General features: G+C 39.9%; 1 protein-coding gene and 1 long non-coding RNA gene across 2 annotated transcripts; one reads left to right on the top strand and one right to left on the bottom strand.

The window, feature by feature from the left end:
- Positions 1-14675: 14675 nt before the first annotated feature.
- Positions 14676-20690, top strand: LOC114268217 (protein LEAD-SENSITIVE 1). Its single transcript, XM_028209331.2, has 2 exons — positions 14676-15011; positions 19821-20690. The coding sequence occupies exons 1-2, from the start codon at positions 14915-14917 to the stop codon at positions 20483-20485; spliced, it is 762 nt and encodes a 253-aa protein (XP_028065132.2). The 5' UTR covers positions 14676-14914; the 3' UTR covers positions 20486-20690.
- Positions 17231-19836, bottom strand: LOC145801005 (uncharacterized). Its single transcript, XR_014341788.1, has 2 exons — positions 17510-19836; positions 17231-17354 (listed from the first exon to the last, which is right to left on the bottom strand). It is a non-coding gene; the product is annotated as an uncharacterized LOC145801005 (long non-coding RNA).
- Positions 20691-20896: the final 206 nt, after the last annotated feature.

The raw sequence follows: 20896 nt of genomic DNA, 5'->3' as shown, positions 1-20896 counted from the left end.
AGGAGCTGAAGCGGAAGGCTACCGTGATGTTCCGATTTGGAGATCCGGCATATGCTGCAGTGGAGGAGCAGCGGGGAGTGAACGTGCTCGGTGGCGTGGGAAGTATGGAGGCAGCGCCGGTAAGGGACACCCAAGAGAAAAGCAAGAAGAAGAGACCTGCAGCAGAGTAGAGAAGAAAAATCCCGCCTGTGGATGTGGTTTTTGTTTTTGTTGTTGTTGTTCTTTTTTTTTTTTTGTTTTTTTTTTTTTGTGTAAAATTGTGATCAGGGTTAATCCCTGAGATGAATAAATTATGGTTTGGTGTGCAAAGCTATATGGTATGAATAGAATTTGAAAAAGATAAAAAATAATGTGAAAGAAAAATAAAGAAAGAAATAATAAAAATATATTTGAAATCAAAAATGAAAGATGGGGGAAATAAGGAAAGTGGTGTGGAGGAAAGAAATAAAAATAATGGAGTTGGAAATCAAACGGAGGAGAGATGATTTTTTTTTTTTTTTTTTTAATATAATATAATAAAAAGAGATATATATATATATAATAAAGAAAGTGGGGATAAAATATATATAGTATTGGTGGAATTAGGAGTGCCTACGGTGAAAAAGAAAATAATAAAATATATGAATAATAAAAGGATATATAAGTGGAGGAGGGGACAAAAGTGGGCTAGTGGATGATTTACAGCTGTAACCTTCTTAAAAGATGCAATAAAATAATATTTAAGAGATCGTGGTTTGGAGAGGACTTGTGGGTCCAAGCTCTGAAACAAGATGGGATGTCCAGCTAGAAAGCAGAAAATTCGCGATCGAAGAAAGCAACAAGATCGAAACCACAGCGCAGTGCGCGCGATGTGGAATGAGATGGCGGCGATAGGGAGGTTTATGGAGGCGCGGAGATGGAGCCGAGTGGAGCCGCCGGAGCGCCAGTCGGGGAAGCCGGGGCCGACGGGTAAACCGGCGGAGAGAACCGCTTTGAGGTCCGGTGGGAAAGGGAAGTCAAACTCGGCCTCGGGTCCATTGAACCATTTCTTTGCAAAGAGAGATCTGGAGATCTGACGTGCCTGGTATTTTAGCTACTGCATCGATTATCCAGCGAACAATTTTGCAGTTTTCGCCTTGGGGATCAAGGAAAAGAAAGGCCTTAGTTGGGTCAGAAGGCTTCTGAGTTCCTCTGCCCTGTTTTGTTCTCTAAGAAGATCTGAGAGAATCGAGATGGCCTTTTCTTGTTGGATTTTTTTTTTTTGCTTCTTGAGCCTGATCGAGTGATTCAGTGGTTGCTGGGACATATGACGAAGACATGATCACCTCCTTATATTCCGTCAGTGTAGAACAGGAGCAGAGATGAGCAGATCGTAGGAGAATATTGTTCGGTGTAGATCGTCGGTTGACTGTTTAGTGTAGAGGTCCGGCGGGCGGCCAAGGCGAGACTGCCGCCCGCCGGTGAAGCAGAATTATTAGCTTCTCAACCTTGCTCTGATACCATGTAAGTTTTTTGATATATTATTGATTGATATAATGTTCTTGTGTATATTACAAATGGTGGGTGGCTCATTATATAGGAGAGGGTGAGTGTAGTAGGTGAGGAGTAGGTGAGGAGTAGGTGAGGAGTAGGTGGTGGTAGGTGATGGTAAATTGGTGGTAGGTGATGGTAAATTTTAACAGAGTCCATGAATTCACTTACCTAAGAGCTTCAACACTCAAGCTCTAGCCAAATCTTGAGCTAGATCTTCAAACCCCCAAGTCTTGAGCCCAAATTACACAAATCTCTCCCTTTTTCTCTCCATGGCCGGCTTCTCCCTCACTCTCAATTGTCTACTCAGATTTTGAGTTTTAAGAGAGCTAAAGGAGAGTGCAATACAAATATACAACAAGCCCCACTAACAAATATTTTAATATAAAATAATGGGGTACTTAATTTATCAGTTTAATCAGTTCAAATTGACCAGAATCAAATTTCAATTAAATTTCACCGTAGGCCCTAAAAATTATGCCAACCACAATGGCGTAATCAATTTCGGGTTCCGTGACCGATAAGGCCCTCAATTAAATTTCCAAAGCAGACTACTCAAACAGATATTCCTACGATGAACAGATAAAATTTCAAACCACATATTTTCACATAGTGGAACACAAAATCATATCAAAATACATAATCACATCATGTTAAGGACCAATTAACATACTACGGAACAGGGGTGTCACAATTACATACAAGAAAGTTCAAGAACTAAGAAAAACTACAAGGCAAGCAATGGCAGAAGCCGAGGCAAAGGCGGCCGAACTAGCGGAGGCCGAAAGAAAACTGTCCGAGCTTCAAGCAGAGAACGGTCGACTTGCCGATGTGGTTAGTTCGGCTGAAGCAGAGAGGCAAAAAGCGGCCATTGTAATGAAAGACAAATATCTGCGTGAGCTGCTGAAGCTTGAGAAGAGAAAAGACGCCGAAATAAGCGAATTAAAAAAGAACATGGAGGCGGCCGAAAAGGAGGGGTACAAACGAGGTTACAAGGAGGCAGAGGAGGCCTATGTCAAACAATGCGACGCCGCCAAGGAGCTTTTCTTCAAGTGTGGCTGGAGGGCGGCTGTGGAGAAGCTCGGTCATGATCAACAGACCGAGGTCTTCGACCCTCCAGCTTACTTTATACCGAAGTCCCTTGCGGCGTATGCAGACGCTCTGCAACAAGAGTTTCTGGAGGACTCAGACACTGATGACTCCTCTGCTCCTGAAGACATTCCGGTTGTTGGTGCCGACCCATCACTTCGGTTGGAACCCATGGTAGAGGACCTTCCTACCGAGCAGCCGAATGAAGACGTGGTTCCAACCGAAGGAATCATGGCAGCCGAGAGTGAGCTTCCTCTTGAGACCGGTCTTCGAGTTGGTGATGACGCGGCTTTTGACGCCGAGATAGATGAACTTTTCTCTTAATTTTTTCTTCTCTTTGTAACCGAAGTATGCCCCTTTGTAATGACTTTTCTTTGAATGAAAATTTTACGCAACTCTTATTCCGGTTGTTGTGTGTATGCTTGCATTTGTAATGTCTTCTATTACTTCAATTTCTATTTCGGTTTTGGCTTTTTAATCTATGCTTACCAGCCAACCACTCCTTAGCCGATATACTTACTTCGGCTAAGGAGTACAAAGTGTAGGTTAATTCCAGCCAACCACTCTTCAGCCATGCACTTACTTCGGCTGAAGAGTAACAAGAGTTGGTTTATTCCAGCCAACCACTCTTCAGCCATGCACTTACTTCGGCTGAAGAGTAACAAGAGTTGGTTTGTTCCAGCCAACCACTCTTCAGCTTTGCACTTACTTCGGCTGAAGAGTAACAAGAGTTGGTTTATTCCAGCCAACCACTCTTCAGTCATGCACTTACTTCGGCTGAAGAGTAACAAGAGTTGGTTTATTCCAGCCAACCACTCTTCAGCCTTGCACTTACTTTGGCTGAGGAGTAACAAGAGTTGGTTTATTCCAGCCAACCACTCTTCAGCCTTGCACTTACTTCGGCTGAAGAGTAACAAGAGTTGGTTTATTCCAGCCAACCACTCTTCAGCCTTGCACTTACTTCGGCTGAAGAGTAACAAGAGTTGGTTTATTCCAGCCAACCACTCTTCAGCCTTGCACTTACTTCGGCTGAAGAGTGACAAGAGTTGGTTAATTCCAGCCAACCACTCTTCAGCCTTGCACTTACTTCGGCTGAAGAGTAACAAGAGTTGGTTTATTCCAGCCAACCTCTGAGTTAGTTTTTCCGGCTAACTTAGAATGAAAAAATGCTTGCAATGCGCCTAATCTTTACTAAAGCTAATTTTTACAAGGAACAACTTGTGCTAAAAAGAATTTCTCATTTTATTAAAGGAAGAAAAAATTACACATGTTTGAAAAAAGAAGAGCTAAAAGTAAAATAACTTGAGATTGGCCGTATTCCATGGCCTAGGGATTGCCTTGCCATCCTTGCCTTCTAGGTGGTATGCCCCTTTGCCTGCTAACCCAACCACCTTATAAGGACCTTCCCAATTTGGGCCTAACTTGCCGTCTCCTGGGATCAAGGTGTTTCCCATTACTTTGCGTAGTACCCAATCCCCAATCTTGAATTGTCTTGGATGCACCTTTTTGCTGTATTTTCTGATTAACTCTCGTTGGTATGAGGCGATGTGGACCAGCGCTCTTTCTCTTCTTTCTTCTGCAAGGTTGAGTTCTAAGGCTATGGCTTCTCCATTTAAGTCTGGATCAAAATTTTCGCTTCGAATTGTGGGGAGGCCAACTTCTAGTGGGATCACTGCTTCCATTCCATAAGCTAAGGAGAATGGTGTTTCTCCGGTTGATCGCCGGGGCGTGGTGCGGTAAGCCCATAAGACGTGAGGAAGTTCATCTGCCCACTTGCCTTTTGCTCTCTCTAGCCTTTTCTTTAGTCCATCCAAGACGACTTTATTTGATGCTTCAGCTTGTCCATTTGCTTGAGGATATGCCGGTGTGGAATTGTAGAACTCTATCTTGTATTCTTCACAAAAGCTTCTGAAGATTCTGCCGTCGAACTGAGTACCATTGTCTGAGATGAGTGCTTTTGGTATGCCAAACCGAGTGATGATATTCTGCCAGACAAACTTCTTCACATCTTTTTCTTTGATTGACGCCAATGCTTCTGCTTCCACCCACTTTGTGAAGTAGTCTGTTGCTGCGAGAAAGAATTTTCTTCCCCCGGGCGCTGTTGGAAGTGGTCCTACTATGTCCAAGCCCCACATTGCAAAAGGCCATGGGCTAGTTAATGGTAGGAGTTCTCTTGCTGGTTGATGTATTTGGTGCGCGAATTTTTGGTATTTCTCACACTTCTTCACAAATTTTTCTGAGTCTGCTTGCATATATGGCCACCAATATCCTTGCGAAATAGCCCTGTAAGCGAGCGACCTTCCCCCTTGATGACTTCCACACACCCCTTCGTGTATTTCGAACAGGAATGCTTCTACTTTGCTGGGATGAACACACTTGAGGTAAGGCCCAGAGAACGACTTCTTGTATAATGCCAAAGATGGAGATAGCCAAAACCGCTGCGACTTTGCCCTTATTCTGTTGGCTTCTTTTTTCTCTTCTGGTAGGATGCCGTCTTTTAGGAATAGGATGATGGGATCCATCCAGGAAGGGCCTAATTCTGTGCAACATACTTCTTCTGCTTCGGGGTCTTCTATGCTTGGTCTTGGTAAGAAGTCGATGAGTAATGGATGAGGGATTGATGTATCTGCCATTGAGGCAAGGCCTGCTAGCTCGTCCGCTCGGCTGTTTTCCTCCCTGCCAATTTGTTCTATCCTTACCACATCAAACTTCTTGATCTCCGTTCTGACTAACTCTTGGTACTTGGCCATTCTGTCGTCCTTTGCTTCGTATTCGCCAGAAATTTGGTTTACCACCAGCAGAGAGTCACTGTATACCATTAGTTCGGTTGCTTTCATGAAGTGTGCTGACTTGAGTCCTGTGAGAAGCGCCTCATACTCCGCTTCATTGTTGGATGCTGGGAAGCCCTGCACCATGTCGGTTGGATGCTCCATCCACAAAGAGCTTCCACATCTCTCCAACGAATAGTTTCCAGCAAGTGGAAGGATCAGATGATGTCGTGAGGTCAAGAATGGTGTTTTCTTCAAGGTCCATATTGGCTGTCTGTCCTTCGTCCTCTGTTTGAACTGCTGGTGAGCCTTGGTTTGTCTCTTCCTTGTTGTCCTTAGTATGGTCTGCCTTGGTGCTTGATTGACTACCTTCTACTAGGGGTTGCGCTATTCCAGCGTCAACTTCCGTCCCTAGTTCGGTTGTGTCAGTTAGGTCGACTGGGCAAATATGATGACTTCCAGGAGTAAACTCTGTGACGAAGTCTGCCAAAGATTGGGCTTTTATTGCGGTCTTGGGTTGGAACTTAATGTCGAATTGTCCCAACTCCACTGCCCACTTTAAGATTCGCCCACTAAAGTTCGCCCTTTCAAATAGAGCTTTGAGTGGAAAGGCTGTGAGGACGACTATGGTGTGGGCGTGAAAGTAGTGCGCCAATTTTCTGGATGCCATCATTAATGCTAATGCTAGTTTCTCCAAGGGCAAGTACCTTGTTTCGGCTCCCAACAATGTCTTGCTGACATAAAAGATGGGCAGGTGTTGTATTCCTTCTGCACGAACCAACACTGCGCTGACTGCGTGCTGAGAGACTGCCAGGTACAAAAAGAGTTCTTCACCAGGTACTGGTGTAACAAGTAGTGGTGGGGAAGACATGTACTCCTTCAAGCTTTCCAGAGCTCGGTCGCATTCTTCATCCCACTCAAACTTGGCTTTTAAAGCTTGGAAGAATGGTCGTAGTCTGTCTGACGACCTGCTTATGAACCGGTTGAGTGCAGCCGCCATACCAGTGAGATGCTGCACTTCTTTGACTGAGTTTGGTCTCTCCAACTCCTGGATTGCTTTGATCTGAGAGGGGTCTGCTTCTATACCTCGGTTGGTCACCAGGAAGCCCAAGAATTTGCCAGATCCAACTCCGAATGCGCATTTAGACGCATTGAGGCGCAACTTGTGTTTCTTCAGGATCTGGAACATCTCGCCTAGGTCTTTAAGATGGTTATTCTCATCCTTGCTTTTGACCACCATGTCATCGATGTAAGCCTCCATTGTTCTGCCTAACAATGGTTCGAACATCTTGGTGACCATCCTTTGGAATGTCGCCCCAGCGTTCTTTAGGCCAAAGGGCATGACCTTGTAGCAATATAACCCCCTTGGTGTTGTGAAGGATGTGACCTCTTGGTCTGGTTCATGCATGGCGATCTGGTGGTAGCCTCTGTATGCATCCAAAAAGCTAAGTCGGTTATGCCCTGCCGTCAGGTCCACTAGTTGATCTATCATTGGTAGAGGAAAGCTATCTTTTGGGCACGCCTTGTTGACTGTTTTGTAGTCGACACAGAAACGCCATTTACCATTCTTTTTCGGCACTACGACTGTGTTGGAGATCCATCTTGGGTAGTGCACTTCCCTTATTGCTCCTGCCTCCAGCAGGTTGCCTACCTCTTCTGCCACTATTTCGGCGTGGTGGAGTGCCGATCTGCGTGTGCGTTGAATGACTGGTCTGGCGGATGGGTGGACATTGAGTTGGTGACTGATGAAGTTTGGATCAATGCCTGGCATGTCGTAAGGTGTCCAGGCAAACACTTCGATATTAGAGGTCAAGAATTCCAAGACCTCTAATCTCTCAGCGCTGGACAACGATGAGCCAAGCAAGAAGAACTTATCCGGGTTCTTCTCATCTATTTTTACCTCCACCAAGTCCTCCACCGCTTTCTGATCAGCCTCTTTGCCGACGCCCGCGAATAGTTCATTACTTTCTGGCTCTTCCACCGAATGAACGTATCCTTTGGCAGCTCGGCTTCCATTCGCTGTGGCGAAGCACTGTTTTGACATGATCTGATCGCCATAGACTTCTTCAATTATACCGGCGTCATTGGGGAACTGCATTACCTGATGGTATGATGACGCTACCGAACGCATGGCATGCAGCCATGTTCTGCCCAGGATGATGTTGTAGGTGGAGGGGACCTTCAATACCCAGAACTCCACTTGTTTTGTTACACTTCCTGCTCTGACTGGAAGGATTATTTTGCCGACAGGCCACTCTGGCATGGAGTTGAATCCAATCAGGGGAGAAACTGCAGGTGCCAAATCTTTGTCTTGCAGCTTTAGTTGCTTGAATGTGTCGTAATACATGATCTCACATGAACTACCCTAGTCAATCAGAATCCGCTTGACGTCAAAATCCTTGACTCGGAGAGTGACAACCAGGGCATCATTATGGGGACAGTAAATTCGTTCCAAGTCCTTATCCGAAAAGGACATGACGTTTGTTGCCTCTGTCCTCCCCTTCTTGATGGCAGGTTGGGCACTTAATACTTCCCTAAAGTGCTCAGCCTTCTTGATTGAACCTCTGAGCTCGCATACGCGCTCAGGTTCAAAAACTCCATGAATTACATTGATAATGCCTTGAGGTGGTGCATCGATTGGCATTCTATTGGGATGGTCATTATGATCTTGGGGGGCCGGTTGCACTCCTCCTTCAATGTATTTGTCCAAGTGGCCTGCTGCCACCAATTTTTTCAAGTGCTGTCTCAGTGGCGTGCAATTCTCAGTTCGGTGCCCCTTTTCTTTGTGGAAGGTGCACCGTGATCTGTCGTCGTAATTCTTCTGAGCTTCCCCTAGCTTGGCTGGCCACTTGACAAATGGCTCGTCTTTTATTTCGCTCAGAATCCGATATATTGGTTTTTTGAATACCGTTGTTATGGCAGTGCGGATTCTCAACCATCTTTTGTCTGGGTCTTCTCCGTTATCTCGTCTGCCACGCCCGTTTTTGTTCTGCCTATCTACTGTATTGACCTTTGCTGAGGCCTTCTTTTCTGTTACCGTGGTTGCACTAGTTTTTACTTTTGCACGTGCGCCATCCTCTTCTGCCCTGATGTGCTGATGCACTCTTTCCATCAGGGCCTCCATGGTGAGGGGTGGCGTCATGGTAATCGAATCCCTTAGTCTGTTCCCTACTGGTAGGCCTCTTTTATATTGCGCAATGGCTAGATTGGTGGGGCAGTCTCCAATCTGGTTGAATGTTTCCCAGTAGTGACTGTTGTAAGATCTGAGGGTCTCTTTTTCTCCCATGTCGATGGAGAGTAACTGGTCTATCTCCACCGGTGTTTTAGTATTTGTCCGAAACCTCATTACGAACGCTTCTGCCAATTGGGCCTAGGAGGCTATGCTGCCCTTTGGGAGCTTTTCGAACCAAGTCAAGCCTAGGTCGCCCAGACTTGACGGGAAGAGTATGCACATTAGGGCCTCGTTTCGCCTGTACACAGCCATGACTTGGCGAAAGTGGCTCAAGTGTGAATACGGGTCCGTCTTCCCTTCATATGTATTGAATTTCGGCTGAAGGAAGCCTGATGGTAGGGGCGCGTTTTCGATTGCTGGGACAAACGGCGAAGTCTGTAGTCTCGCCAATGCCTTGTCCGTTGGTTCGTAGGCTGGTCGCGGTATTGGCATTCCAACCTCGACGCTTCCATGCGTCCGAGGAGCCAACCGTTGTAAGGCCGAAACTCGGTGTGGATCCCTTGCCCTGGCATCCTCCTTGCATCGTGCTTTTTCTTCTAGCACGGTTCGTAAGTCGGATGACCTGGGTAGCTCTGTTTGTCTGGATCTGGTTTGGTGTGAATGTGAAGGCCAATACGTGCTTCCTTCAGTGTATGATCTTTCGGATCTCGTCCTCTCAGACCTGGAGTGACGAGTCCTTGAAGATAAGGAGTGAGTGTCGCCTGTCCTGAGGCTTCTGCTCTCTCCTTGGGAGGGTGTAGTATTCCTACTACGATTCTCTGAGTGGCGATGGGGCGTCTTGTGCTTGCGCCCCTCTCCTGTCGCCACATCTTTAGTCTTCATCTGGCGTTTCAAAGCCTCCATGTCTGCCGCCATCTTTCGAATTAGTTCATCTTGTTCCTTCACGCGATCTTCTAGGGCTTGAGGATCAATCCTCCTCCTTTGCCTGTCAGGACTCTGAGAATGGGATTGACGGGGGCTGTGAGTCCGTCTTCCCCTAGCATCCCTCCTAGAGGTATGTCTTTGGGGCTCCAAGTCCGCCATGGGAGGGACAGAAGGTAATCCTTCACGCCTTGCGCCCCCCTCTGGAGTTAGTCCGTCGACGGCGGACTGCGGCAAGTCTTCAATGTGTGCCATTGAATGAGAAAAGGAGAAGCTTAGTCAAGAGGTTTTGTTCTTGTCTGTTCTTCCCACAGACGGCGCCAATTGTACGGGGAGGAAATAATTCTCCTCGTATAATCCTGTTGACCAAGTCCACGCTCTTCCGTACGACGTCGCTTTATCACCTGAAAACACAAACGTGAGCTAGCCGGCGGGTGTGTGCCGGAAACCTCTCCGATGCCTAAGTCAGTAAGCTTGACAAATAGACAAAGCTCTATGTTCTCAGAAAGAATTGTGTTCAATTACCTCCTCCAAGGTGATGCTTGTGAGCTTTTATAAGTTTCCCGTGGCACAATCCTAGTAGGACTTGTACTTCTCCATGCAGAGTCCTCTTAGGATTCATTCTCCTAAGGATAATGCTTATCCTTTTACACCCTCCCCCACTGCTTAAACCAAGTGGGATGGTTTTCTTTATGGCCGAACTTCCATTTGACCGAAGTAAAATTGGCCATACCGAGCCACAGAGGGCCGAACTATCCTTAGCTCGGTCTTCTCCTCTAACTCCTTACTTCGGCTGCCCCTGTTCAACCTTGGTGTGCTTAGATCAAACTTCCAAGTAACAAGTTCTGACCGACCTAACCATTGTAAGTCACGGCCGGACTAATTCCGAAACCGGCCTTCCCAGAACATACTGCGACCGGACTAACTCTGAGACTGGCCTAACTCCGAGTTGCCTCCGGACCGGAGTAGCTTTACTCTTCCTTGGGCCGACGCAACTATCTCTTCTTGAGCCGGAGTAATCTCACCTCCTTGGGCCGGAGTATCCATTACGGCCTTTTTACTTAGTCCTTTGCGTTTTGGGCCCCAAAGCCAAACTCGAAACTCGGCTCAATTTTTCCCAAAAATTACCCTCTCAAAATGTATTATGAAGATTTTTTATCATTTGATTGGTGTGTGGTGTTTTATTGTATATATAATCTAAAGGTGGAGAATATTTCATAATTATCTTCATGATATTTTTTTTATAATTCCTAGCATTATTCATCTGGAACTTAGCAATTTTTTTATGACTTATTGTCTTGAAAAAGAAAAAGAAAAAGAAAAAAGAGTAACATTTATCTGTACCTTCCTCATTAAATTCATGCAACATTAATTAACAACTTAAACTCCTAATAACCAAAACTTCATGCATACAAAAAATAGGAAATATGAGAAAATAAATTCATTGATCAATGTGTTTTTTTAATAGTAAATAAAAAAATTTGAATAAAAACACTTGTACATCCAACTAGATTACGAGAAAATATATGAAAAATGTGATATTGAACTGCCAAAAAAAAAAAAAAAGAGGCATATTTTTAGTCGTTTACGACTGCACTGTCAGCAAGTACAGAGCAAATTACGGAAGTGCACTACTTATAAATTAAGATTCACCTCCCCACTCAAAGAATAAATTGATTTTTGACTTACAAAAAGCTATAAACTGTATTGTTAAGCTGAACCAAACATATCAAAATAGTTTAAATTAAGTTAAAAACTGAAATAAGTTGAAAATAAGTCCTACCAAACATGGCCAATATCACATTTAAAATATGAAAGACAAGAAATCTGTGCCAATAAGAGTGAATTATTAAGAGCCCGATGGTGACATTATGGTTTGTTTCTTTTGTTGTTTTCTTGATGGGCAATTGTTCAAACGCTGTTGTTTTACCAAAATTTCCTTTTTGTTGCTTATCAAAATTTTAAAAAATAAAAACTGTTTTATCTTATTTTTAACAGTGGACATGACAATAATAAAGTACCCAAATAAAGAGGAAAGATAATATAAAAATGGAAGGAAAAAAAAAAAAAAATTCAACACACATGTGAGTTTCCAAACAGAGGTTATGGACAAAGTCTTTCTAGGAAGCGAACAATTGGGAAAAAACACACATCACAAAATATTTATTTCCTTAAGTCAAGTCAAGTCATTGAAAAAAGGGTAAAAATTATAGATAGCAAAAACACAAGAGGAAAAGAAAAGAAAAGAAAAATAATGGCACTAAACATCAGCCACCACAGCCATATGTGGTTTGTAAGAAGTTAAGAGGCTTCTCTTGATTCCTGCATTGTGATTCTTTATAAGGACTTCGAATGAGAGCGCAAGCATGTTCCACCAAAGCACCTAAAGGGCAATGACATAGATCGCGGGTATGAAAACGGCTCGGTTCCAAAATGTGAAACAGGCATGAGAAACATGGAAAATGATTTCAAGAAAAATTATCTAGTTTATATAGAATAATGAAAGTGAAATGAATGTGATAAACCTTGGAACTATAATAGAGAGCATGAAGGAAGTATATGGACCTTACAATGGAAACTCAAAGGCAGACTTAAACATGCAGCAAAGAATGTGTATATTGCTAGTTATTTTCACAGTACATGTGATTTGCTTGGTATATTTAGTACTATGTAGCGGTAAAGTTTCAATATCAAGTGTGAGAATTATTCTTGAATTGAGTCTCATAAATTACATGCAACAAGATTTATTTGAAGATTTGATCCATGCAGTGGAGTTTAGGTTCAAATTTATGAAAATTAATTTAGAGATTAATCACTTTGGGTTTGAATTTAGTTGTCTTAACATGAAATTGAGTTTTAATTGTACGGGCATCATAAATTTTCAAGAGCCTTGGAAGTTCAATTCATGATTTTAAATTTGTAGGTTTGAAATTGGACTTGATATAAAGAAAATGAATTAAATTTAAATTTGGACAAATTTATAAATAAATTCTAATTTATGTTTGAGAATCAAAATTAGTTTGATTTTAATTTAAATTCCATATATGCAGATATTCTTGCAGATATTCTTGAAAGGAGCTTTATAGATTCAATTTTATGTTTCACAAAACAAAGAAAGAAGTGAAAGCTGAGTTTTACAACATGAAATCCAAGGTTTACATTTTAATTGAAATCATGGAATTTTAAGTTTCAATATCAAGTGTGACACATCAAAGAAACACACAGAAGTATGATCATAGGAGATTTATGAAAAACAAGTTCTCCAATGTCGTGAACATAATTATTGAAACAGAAAAAGAAGCACGAAACATAGGAAATATTATGTGTCAAGTTGTTTGGGTGTGGCACATGGCATACAATGAGGCCTACACCAATCAATAATTGAGATGTTGTGTATTGCAATACCATCTTGGACAGTAAATAATTTTGATTGAACTACTTTTTATAGGGTAAAAAACAAGGACATTATGAGCTAAGCTTTATTTATAAAGAGTATCATAGAAAAGCATTCCAATCCCAACTAGGTTGGCATCGAAGAGTGAGCAATCATATGCAAACACCCATCCAAGAGATTGGCATGGAACCAATCAAAACCAAAACAAAAAACCTGCAACAAATAGAGCGTGAGAAAACAAAGGCAAAACACTCCAAAGGAGGTGTGCAGATCAATAAGACATCAGAGTTGCCCCATAGGTCTTTGTTGTGGTGCTCCAAGATGAGTAAAAGGAAACCAATCTTCTTAAATAGCTTCAGATTCATTGTATGTTGGCTTCATTTTTAAGCTCTAAACAAAGGGATCATATGAATATTTTGTGAGGTTTTGAAGAAGATATGTAATATATGTATGATTTGTGTATTTATGTGTGGACTGAGTAAGAAGAGCAACTAGGATTTGGCTGTGGTTTTTTATCAAATATATAATATTGTTTTTTTTTTATCAATATATGTCTGTACATATTATTTGTTTCAATCCCAAAAGATTCCGTATATTGTTGTTCTCAGTGCTTATCTATATATGTATGGAGCTCTATCTTGTTGTGAGGATCAATTAGAGTATAGTTGATAGGGGGATATAGTCAAAATCAATGTATTAAGGATAAATATGAAAAAAAATTCTTAAAAATTCTAACAAATATCACTATAATCAAAATATTAACTTAAAAATAATATAACTTTTGATGTATATGTCGATTTTTAATAAAATTAATATTTTTAGAATTCTCTCATCAAAATCTATTAATAAGATCTATATTGACTATGAAATTCTTTAATTTTTTTTATTACCATTGAAATTAATGTAAACAGTAACAGTAACATGTTACTCTGTTTGACAGTAACATATTACTCTGTTTGACAATTACTGTATTTGACAGTAATATGTTACTCTGTTTGACAGTAACATGTTACTCTACTTCACAGTAATATGTTACTCTAACAATATTATCCAAGAAAAAAAAAAAAGAAGAAGATATTTTACTTTATTCTCTCTCAATTATGTGTTTCCTCCTTAGGGGTTTATGAAGAAAAATAAATTGGGCTGTCATTTTCACCCAACAAGAGTCCAATAGAAGGGTTTTGACTAAATTTTCCTATTAGGTAACTAAGTAAGTTTTTTTTTGATAGATAGGAATTGACTAAATTAATAAAAAAATTTAAAAAGTCATACAAAAAGTTAAATATTTATTTTTCATTCTCTCCATTTTTTTTTTGTAGGAGTATGTCTTTCCATAAAGAATTTAAAAATCATTCTTAAATACTTCAATATATTTTTTTTTTTCGAACGACTAACGTAATGCTACACACGCATTCACACCTATATATTGGTGTGAGTTGGACATATTTTGGTGTGGGAGTAGCGCTACAAACAAGTTTCTAATAGAGAAAATAATCATAATATAATTGATATATTATTAAGAAATTTTAAAACGTATAGATCATTTTATTTAGGAACTTATTCAAGTTGAGTTTAGCTCTACTTAAATTTTGACTCAACTACAACAAAAAGTGGTATTGGTCACGGAACAAAATTTGTCACCAATAATTGAATTTTGTTAATACTCTAAATTTAAACAATTATTAAAAAATATAATTTATTTAATATATTTTTAAAACAACAATAATAATAACAAACAATTTCATAAATTGCATAAAAATGACCAATATTGTCATTTGAAAAAATATTTTAACAATAGAAAAAAAAAAAAAAAAAAAAACATAAGAAGAATTAACCACACCAGAGAAATTACTCTGAAGATGCTCTTTCCTTACCTTCCGTGTCCAAAACCCTATTCCGAATTGGTTTGCAACACGGACAACACACGCAACTGGATGCTCCCACAACAAACCGAACCCGTAGTTCCTACGCAAACATACATCCATCGCCATTGTTACAACTACATTCTTCATTTCTCTCTGTAAAACAAACACACTCACACACACCGAGAGAGAGAGAGATATGGTGGGAGTGCTGTCGAACAAGATCAGCAAGGACGGACTCAAGCCAGGCGATCACATCTACACCTGGAGGAACGCCTACCTCTACTCCCATCACGGTCCGTTTTCTCTCTCATTTGTGCCGATAAAATGAAATCTCACATCACATCGATTTAGTTCTATTTGAATCGATTGCTCAATCGCTACTTGCTTAATTGTCACTGCTTATATGGCCACATTTGTTTTCCACATCAGTTAAACCAAAAAATAGTTGGAATTTTTGTGAATTTGTACTCGCTTGCTTGTTCCTGTTTCGTTGATGCCCTGTGCTGTTTTTTTTTTTTTTTTTACTTGAATTTATTATCAAATGTTAAATTGTTTTGTTTTTACCTTTCTGTTGATCTATGGGGTGAAAATTTTGAGTCAATTGTCATACATCACATTCAAATAGATGCATTGCACTATCACTGTTATTGCAATCTCCCAAACCGACAATGGCTGTGTTCCCTCTTATACTGGGCCGTGTGTTAAGTTAACTCTGACTCTTTTGTGAATACTAGGTCTTTGATTGATTGGAATTTGGAAGGATGAAGAGATTTGATTGAGAATATTCTTAACTTACCTTCCCAAGGGCATCTCTAATCCTTACCCTTTCCTCATATCAAATTTAAATTTGAGTAAAAATCTCTCTCCCCTTTACCCAAACTCATTACGAAATGAGTTTGACTCAATTTTGACCCAAATCAAGGAGATATTTTTACCCAACTCATTACAAAATGATAAAAATCTCATTTTGAGCAAAAATCTCTCTCTCTCTCTCTTACCCAAACTCATTACAAAATGAGTTTTACTCAATTTTGACCCAAATCAAGGGAGATTCTTTTTTTTGTCTGACTCTTTGAATTTGGCCATGTAGTACTCTGCCCCGTTTGGGAATTAACTGTTTTAGTTGGTTTTTTACGAAAAAACGTGTGGAAAGTTGAGAGAGTGATGGTGGCTTTTTTGCTATCAACCCAAGTCCCCAAATGGGGCCATATCAATTATCAAATGAAGTTTTTACAGCGTTGGAGATGACCTAAGAACGCATTTCAGAAAACTGTATTATTGAGGGAAAGGCTCTTGAAACATTTTGAGAGATGGATTTGTTTGCTCAGGAGTTTTAGGTTTCTGAGTGAGCCACTAGAGTTTAGCACTCAATATTAGTTCTAGTCTTCTAAAACCACCATTTTGTTCTCTTTTTGAGCAAGCATGCTATTTGAGTATTATTGTATCACGCAACCCTTGCCTTTTTTGCTTAAGATATTGGTTACCTGAATTCTCTCTACTAATGAATATCCTTAACTTAGCTCTCCATCCACATCATTTCACTGGATTCCAAGATCTTTACAGAGATCTAGCAGGGCAAAGGGAACCTGTTACTATTGAACGAAGAAGCTAGCAGGGGCACACTTCGTGTTTTACTTTCTTTTAATGATCCAAATATTGATCTCATTTAGGCCATCCAGAACGATTATCACATGATGTGTTGCAAAATCTCAAATAACTGTTAGCGAGTCAAATATTGTTTGATGACATATTTTGTTATCAAGTTATCACTACCTGAATATTGCTCAAGTTATCACTACCTGAATTCCATTAGCGTTGATGGATGCTTTGTGTTTGAATGTGGATATTCTTCCCTTCTTTTTAAATATATGTATATATATGCGTGTGTATATATAATTGTGACTTAAATTTTCTTGTGAGATGTTTGTTACTTGTAGAAGTCAAATAATATCACCTAGCTGGGTTGGATGTGAGTGCACAAAATTTCCAACTATACCAGAATTACTCCAAAGTTTATTTATTTATGGAAATTATATTTTATCCCTTTTAACTATGGGTTGTTGTCAATTTTCCCCCTTGACTAAAAATTGCTACATTTTGCCACCTAATCTTTTAATTTGTTTTAATCTCAATCTTTTGTTAACATTCTATTACGAAATAGGACATAAAAGTCACGTGTGAGCTGTACATGCCAATTTTATGACAAAAATGCAGATGCAACGTTTAGTTTATATGTATATGATAGATTTATGTATATATCTTCCTCTTTGGTCATAAAATTAACATGCATACATAATTTTTTCTCGCATATTTCTTCATAGGAGAGGGGATACATATCTCTCACATATATATGTATATAAATCAGCTCTTGAACGAACATTTTGGTCATAAATTCAGTGTGTGCAACTCACATTTTTCTATCCTCTTTCATTACGGAAGGTTAATTGAAAGTTGAGAATGAAATGAATTAGAAGATCTGTCGTGTTAAAATGTAACAATTTTTAATTGAGGGGTGTAAGGTGTAATTTGCCATTTATTTATTTGTCTGTTTTATAGGTAAAATAAACAAGGCACCAAGAGCACGCATTAACAAAACCAAAACAAATTATCGAAACATCCAATATGAGACTTCTCTACTAAAAAACTCTGGGATGGGTGTAAGGTGTAATTTGCCAATTATTTATTTGTCTGTTTTATAGGTAAAATAAACAAGGCACCAAGAGCACACCACCTATATACAATTAACAAACCAAAACAAATTATCAAAACATCCAATATGAGACTTCTCTACTAAAAAAACTCTGCAAAACCTAACAATTGGTCTAGGGATGGGTTGACTATGCAAAATCCAATAATTGATCCAGGGATGAGTTGACTCTGGGGATGGATTAACAATTCCCAAATATATATTAATCATAGTGTCAAAATTATACTCTTCAACTTAGAGAGATTTTGCCCAAATAATCCTCAAAGGCTCCAAATGGTTTACATCAAACACAAATCCATGCCGTTTTTCTCTCCAATATTCTTCCTCCCCTCCAAACATTAATAATGCGCTACTATACAGTAATGAAGCCCAAACATGTTTAGCATCCCTGCCCTGAAGTTCCCTTACCACTTTGCAACGAATTGGTGTAGCTTGCACATGCAACACCAATTCACAAAGATTTGTTGCCTTCTATGCAAATAATCAATGCTAAGGATCTTTCCATCGACTGCCTTCCAAGGGGGAAATTTTAGGAGGCACATTTGAAGGCTTCCCTTTTGCAAGGAAAGGAGAGCCTCTCTTACTTATCGAAGCCTCATGGAAAGATTTCACACCGTGTTCTTTACATCTTACATCTCATGAGGTCATCCTGTTTACCTATTCGAGAAATTCCATACAAAATTCCATGGAGCCCGACCAATCAACTCTGCAATTAATTTATTCTCTTCTAAAACAGTGAGATTACCCTTGTCCAAAGTTATTTTCCCACGTATGCATCTCTATCAAATCCAAAAAAAAAAAAAAAAAAAAACCAAAAAAGGAAATTTCATTTCAAACTTCTCCCCACATCATAAACAGCTGCAAAAGCTCGTCCTCGTGTCTCACAAAAATCATCTGAACCCTGTTCAATTTCCTTGCAAAGACCCTTGCTATAAGACATAGAGAACACTAAAGAAGTCCAGTTCACATCAACATACTTCCATATTTCAGTCATAGTCATCTACCAAATTTTATCTTTCTTATTACAAGCACTTCTTCAAAGCCATTTATCCAGAAGATCTTGATTAAAGACTTGCCAACATCCATATCACCAAACTTCCTTTCCTAATGGGAATGCATATTGTCTTTTCTAGATGGTATTTAAATTTCTCTTATATTCCTTCAAAAAAAAAAAAAAAGAAAAAAAAAAAGCCCCGTTGCATCCTTTTGAGTCTCTTGGCCATTAAAGAAGTTGTAGTGAATAATGACCTGAAATAATTGGTGGGCTCAATAAATTGTGTTTGATGAAGCTGACCCTACCTTTCTGTTTTGGGGGACAAATATGGCCTCTTTGAACCTGCCTACTACCTTTGAAAATATATCATGCTCACATGCGTATATCCAAAATCATTTGCTAGGAAGGTTTGATTGAAATTTCTGTTCTCCATATCTTCATACCACCAACTTAATAGCAGTACATTACTGTGTCCTAATCCCTTAAATGGCATTTAAACAACTATTTCATCCCTTCCCAACGAAACCTTCTTTGTATCCTTTTGAATACCACTTAAAAAAGGCATAGTGAATGAAGACATGAAATAATTAGGTATAATTAGGTAGGTTTAACTAAGTGCTTTGGTTCATGGTGAACCTACCACTTCTAGACTCATATTGCCTCTTTTGAATCTACCAGCAACCTTTGAAATATTAACCATATCCCAAATATGCATCACCTAGCGAGATGACTCCAAAATCAAACCTACGTAAATGGAAGGGAGATTTATAGGTGTCCTTGGCTCGCTTGGGGTCAAATGATCAAATAGTAATCCTGTGTGGCTTAGGATCACCTGTCAAGATTCCCTCTCTAACTGTCAAACCAAGATTGGTTGAGGTGCGCGCAAGCTGGCCCGAGCATTCAGTTATCCAAAATTCAAAATTTAAAATTCAAAATTCAAAAAAAAAAAAAAAACAGAAATCATGTTAAGAGGCTGTCAATGCCTCTTTCATAATTTACTCTTTAGCCACCAAAGCACATGATTCCCACGTCCCAGAAAGGACTATAACATAGCTGTTAGGCCACACTAGAGTCACATTACCCCAAGCCTTAAGGGGCCTTCTTGGTCCTACTAGCCAATTGGGGAAGACATCAGTCTGGGTGCACAACATATGGGTAGGAGATTATTGATAAAGATTATCTTTCTTAGAAAATAAAATAAACATATAGTTTTGGCGGCCTTTGGGCATGGGTTTTATAGTCTTTTTCTTTTGAAGCCCCCTACATTATTCTCTTATTTATGCTCTTTAAGTGTCCTTTACTTTGATATATTAAAAATTTGATTAATTTTAACATAATATATTATCCCTATCCTGAAATTCTCACCATTGCTTTTTTAACATGTCTGCCATCAAACACCAGGTATATATTGTGGTGATGGAAAGGTGATACACTTCACTCGTGGGGCTGGCCACGAGATAGGCACAGGAACACCGTTAGACCGCATAATTTTCAGCTCATCTTCATCTCATCCTCCAGACGCTCCATGCCCACAATGCGGTGATCAATCAAGGCTTGATGGTGTTATATGTTCTTGCATCGATTGTTTTCTTTGTGGTGGTGCACTCTACCGCTTTGAGTATGCTGTCTCACCAGCTTTCTTTCTTGCCAAAGCTCGAGGAGGGACATGCACCCTTGCCGCTTCTGACCCACCAGAGGATGTCCTTCACCGTGCTGAATTCTTACTGAATAATGGATTTGGCGTCTACAACATCTTTAAGAACAACTGTGAGGATTTTGCAATATACTGTAAGACAGGTTTACTTGTCTTCAGTAACGTTTCAGTGGGTCGGAGTGGACAGGCAACATCATTTGTAGCTGCTACTACTGTCATCGTTTCTTCACCACTTCGCTTCCTAACGACCAGCTTTCCTGGTCTGGTCACTGTGGGTTGTACTATGTATTGTGTTAGCCGTTTTGTTTCTGATATTGGAGTACGACGCGATGTGGTTAAAGTTGTGGTTGAGAGGCTTGTTGCCCGCTCCGGCATAGATGAGTCAGAGGCTTCAACTGAGATGGCCAAGTAAGAGTGAATTTGTTACAAGTTGGTTGCTATTGAATGCTTGTCATGGTAAATGTTGATATTTGCACATCATTGTATTTCTCACTTTGCCCCAATTGAATGCTGTCATGTTATATGTTGTAATTTGCTCTGCATTTGTGTATTTGCATTGTTATTGGTACCTTGATGGTGTGATAGATGATATATAAGGGAAATATTCTATTTTGGTCTGTTCCGTCTTTTATTGTTTGGGAATAAGTTATTTTAGTAATTTTTTAATTTTTTTACTAAAATAACCAAAGCAAACTAAGCTTTAGTTAGTCAAATGAGGTTGGTTACATAAATCTTTCTTTTTCACTCAACTCTATGAAAGACTATTTAGTTAGTTAAATTAAAGAGATTCATATATCCATTTCTTACACTAGTTCACATCAAT

The sequence above is a fragment of the Camellia sinensis genome, chromosome 1, assembly GCF_055761805.1.
Source record: "Camellia sinensis isolate YWXY chromosome 1, ASM5576180v1, whole genome shotgun sequence".
NCBI lineage: Eukaryota > Viridiplantae > Streptophyta > Magnoliopsida > Ericales > Theaceae > Camellia > Camellia sinensis.
This window is presented reverse-complemented; position numbering and strand designations above follow the sequence as displayed.

Coding starts and splice junctions, on each gene's coding strand:
- LOC114268217 (XM_028209331.2), top strand. CDS start 14,915: ATGGTGGGAGTGCTGTCGAACAAGATCAGCAAGGACGGACTCAAGCCA. Junction 15,012..19,820: donor CTACCTCTACTCCCATCACG/GTCCGTTTTCTC, acceptor ATCAAACACCAG/GTATATATTGTGGTGATGGA.